The sequence below is a fragment of the Frieseomelitta varia genome, unplaced genomic scaffold (genome assembly GCF_011392965.1).
Source record: "Frieseomelitta varia isolate USP_RPSP 00005682 unplaced genomic scaffold, Fvar_1.2 scaffold_566, whole genome shotgun sequence".
In the NCBI taxonomy this organism is placed as follows: domain Eukaryota; kingdom Metazoa; phylum Arthropoda; class Insecta; order Hymenoptera; family Apidae; genus Frieseomelitta; species Frieseomelitta varia.
In genome coordinates this window covers 1-3,550 of record NW_025110330.1, presented here as the reverse complement: position 1 = coordinate 3,550, position 3,550 = coordinate 1, and the positions used below count along the sequence as shown (strand labels likewise).

The 3,550-nt window shown below is 39.1% G+C and overlaps 1 protein-coding gene across 5 annotated transcripts in view; it reads left to right on the top strand.

Moving 5' to 3' along the window:
* Positions 1-795, top strand: part of LOC122534009 (teneurin-m-like) — a 294,594-nt gene extending 293,799 nt beyond the window's left edge. For all 5 annotated transcript variants that reach the window (XM_043664254.1, XM_043664256.1, XM_043664255.1 and 2 more), the window contains one exon: positions 707-795. In XM_043664254.1, coding sequence (XP_043520189.1) covers positions 707-795 — 89 coding nt within the window. The remainder of the gene's footprint in view (positions 1-706) is intronic.
* Positions 796-3,550: the final 2,755 nt, after the last annotated feature.

Sequence of the window (3,550 nt, the reverse complement as noted above, 5' to 3'; positions counted from 1 at the left end):
TTTTTTCTTCCCTCCTTTATCGATACTTCGCGTCACCTTAATTCGTAACAGAAACGTTTTCGATCGGAAAAAAAAAAAAAAAGAAAGACTATGACGACGTCCTGAAGCTCTCGAAATATATATTTTAATAGCAACTCTTCATCTAGTAATTTAAATTGGCGAAACATCTCAAAGATTAGCAACGTCTCAAAAAAAATAAAAATAAAAAAATAATAAAAAGTAAAAAAGAAAAGAGGACCGTGGAAGAATGAAATGAACAGATGAGGGGGGAAAAGGAGAATTAGATTACGTTTAATGGCCTGCAGGCATCGGACTCGAGTACGTCCATCAACCGGAGAGTATATTCGAGCAGAACGTGAAATAATTGATAGAACAGGTTGCAACGCACGCTGCAGGAATTTAAAGGGATTAGATCGGCGACTGGTGGATCGTTATCTCGATTGTCTGACGTTTCTAACTTCTCGTAGATCGATGAATTATTTCGTACAAGGACGTAGATGTAACGATACCGCGTTGAAGATATTATACGAGCAACGAAAAACTGAAAGAATACAGAGAGAAAGAGAGAGAGAGAGAGAGAGAGAGAGAGAGAAGGTTGAATAAAAGTTGGGTTAGGGAAAAAAGTAGGGCAACATTTCCCACGAGAAATTTCGTCGATCTGCAACGTAACAAATTGTCTCTATCGTTCTCTTCTCTCTTTTCGCAGAGATACCGAAGAATGAGTATAACAACAAGAATCAGTCCACGGGGAATAGTCCAATAAAAGTCGAGCTGCAGAACAACATGGACAGGTAAGCCTATCTCATTTTCTATTTTCTGTGTTGTACACAGCGTTTTTCTTTTTCTTTTTTTTTTTTTCATTTCTCTGAGAAGCTGGAAGGTTTGAGAGGTATTTTCAATATTTTGTTAAGTGGAAGACACATTATTTAATGCGCATGATGAAGGTTAATTAAAAATATCGACGATGGTAGATGTGTAATAATATTTTCGTAACAGTACCAATTGAGTTCTTTTAGTTCATTTTCATCTTCATTTTATGTTACACGTACATGTGTATAATTAAAATGTTAGGAGTTTTACATCAATACAATTAATTGTATTATTGAATTTATTTAAATACATTACAGATACTAGAACACATATCGAGTAGATATTTGTGGAAATATTCGAATCGTTTGAGAATCTCATTGTCAGTTAATTGAAATAATCTAATTTAATATGGGTACAAAGTTTTCGACGTACATCCGAAATATCGACTATCGGATCCTAAAAATTTTGATTGCATTATAAATTCGTTTTACAATGCTCACTTGGAAGTTGGAATTTTTAAAATAAACATAACGAAACGAATTAATGCGCCAAATTGTCATTCCCTATCCTTATATCGATGCCTGTTTTAATTGCACGATTTGAAGAACTTTCATCCCCCAAATATTTCTCAGAACAAGAATATCTGTCCTAAAAATATGAATCTTGAAAGTGATAATCGAAAATTCCACGGATCATGGATCTCAATCGGGTGGCAGCTCTCCCGCGGTTTATTATTGCGACAATCGAATGCTAGAAAGTGACAGACACCGGGAAGACTTGAATCCCCGTGGCGTCGAGTTTACGAGACCGTTTAGTAAATTTTCGTGCTCGTATCGAGTGAAAACCGAGTGGCTGCCAAAGAAACGCAGATTTTTCACGCTGTCACGTGCAACAAAACACCGTTCCTCCACCTCGCCTTCTAAACATTGACTCATTGTGCGACACCGTCCGAATGCATGATTCACAGGATCTCTTTCAAGTACTATAATACATACTACGTTCTTCGTTGTTCAAGAAGAGATCGCACGGTTCATTCGTTCCGTTTTCTCGAAGATTGCCTTCTTTGCTCTTCCTCTATTATTCCTTGTAGCTTTTGGACTTTTGAAAGAGGGAGACTCTGCGCGTGTGTGTATAAAACTGGAATATATCAGATAATTTTCTTTTGTGCCGCAGCTATTGAAAAGCATCCTCTGAGTGCTTAAATAATTATTATTGTAATTGTTATTATATTCAATAATATCAAAATGATTTAGATTAAAGTCTAAATGTGTAGTTGTTAGGAATACGGAACAAATTAAAAATGCAAGATGTTACTCTGCTTGAACCTTCAACCTCTTGCGTTGGAATGACGTGCCAACAAAAGTTGCGACATATTCTCAGTAATAATTGTTTTACATTTAAATATATTTAAATGTAAAACAAACGACTCATATTTATTTTTATATTTATTTGTTGTGATGTTTCGTACCGACGAGTTCGAAAGGAAAAGAAAGCGACGAATTATTGCATACGGTTCGGTCGCTCGTTATGGTCCGCGCAACGGGTCAACAAGTAAATGTATTTCATCATCATCTACCGTTAACACAATGTCAAAAGTCCAAAGAAGAAAAAAAAAAAAAAGAAGCTCCCTCCGAGCGGAATTAGAAAATTTTCTCTCCTTCGAGTATGAATTGAAAAAAAAAAAAAAATCACAACGCAAACAGTTACTCTATTTTCAGAGTGACGGGCTTCGTTCCATTCTCACGCGAAATTAGAGAATCTGTCTAACAATCGCGTTCCTGAAAGCCGCGAAAATCCTTCCGCTTTCCAACACGTCAAATCAAACATCAAATTAAATACCAACTAACTCTCTCGCAAGATTAGACAATCTTCTCCCTCTCTCTCTCTCTCTCTTTTTCTCTCTTTGCGATCTGACGATTAAACGCGAGCAAAGGGTACGTATATATCCGGAGTGGTGCGCGGTAAAGTGGTGAAGTAACACGGGCCCGTGTGATTTCGAACGTTCTCGTCGCCCGAACGACGTTGATTTCAAAGGGAAACGGGTGGCGAAAGGGGGTGGGAAGAGGGGGGACGTCGGTTCGCGTCGTTTGATACGCGGGCAAATATATTTGTACTCGTCACGTGCTCGTCGCGCAAAAGCATCGCAAGGCACACGGGCCACGGCAGCAGCCCTGGAGTATGTTTATGCTGAACATGGTGGAAGCGCGCGCGTTTCCAAGTAACTCCGAAACGTCTAACAAAAATATTTAAACGGGACGGGGGGCCCCCGACACGGGGATTGCTGCCTGTTTGCTTTCGTTGCATCACGCGATAATGGAAAACGAAAGCCAGACGCCGCGCGCCATCCTCGTCTTCTTTCTCCTCCTCCTCTTCCTCTTCTTCTTCTTCTTCTTTCTCCTCCTCCTCCTCGCGGAGGTCTTTTCTTTACCAACCTTCTCCGTCACCGAAAATCGCGCCAATTCTCTTCGCATTTTTGCTTTTATTTTTCCTCCTTCTTTTCTCTCCCCCACCGGAGGAGAGAGAGAGAGAGAGAGAGAGTTGCTTCTTCTCAAGGTTTAAATATTTGGCGTACGAGTTAACTCCGAGCAAAGGGAACTTTCGAGGATTTCCAACGGATGTTTGTATTTCAAGTTTTGTTTCGGTGATCGAGGATTTCGTGAGATTTAATTTTCGAACGAGTCTGCTGCATCTCCATTGTATCGCAACGTTTTTTTTTTTTTTTTTTTTTTCTTTTTTTTTT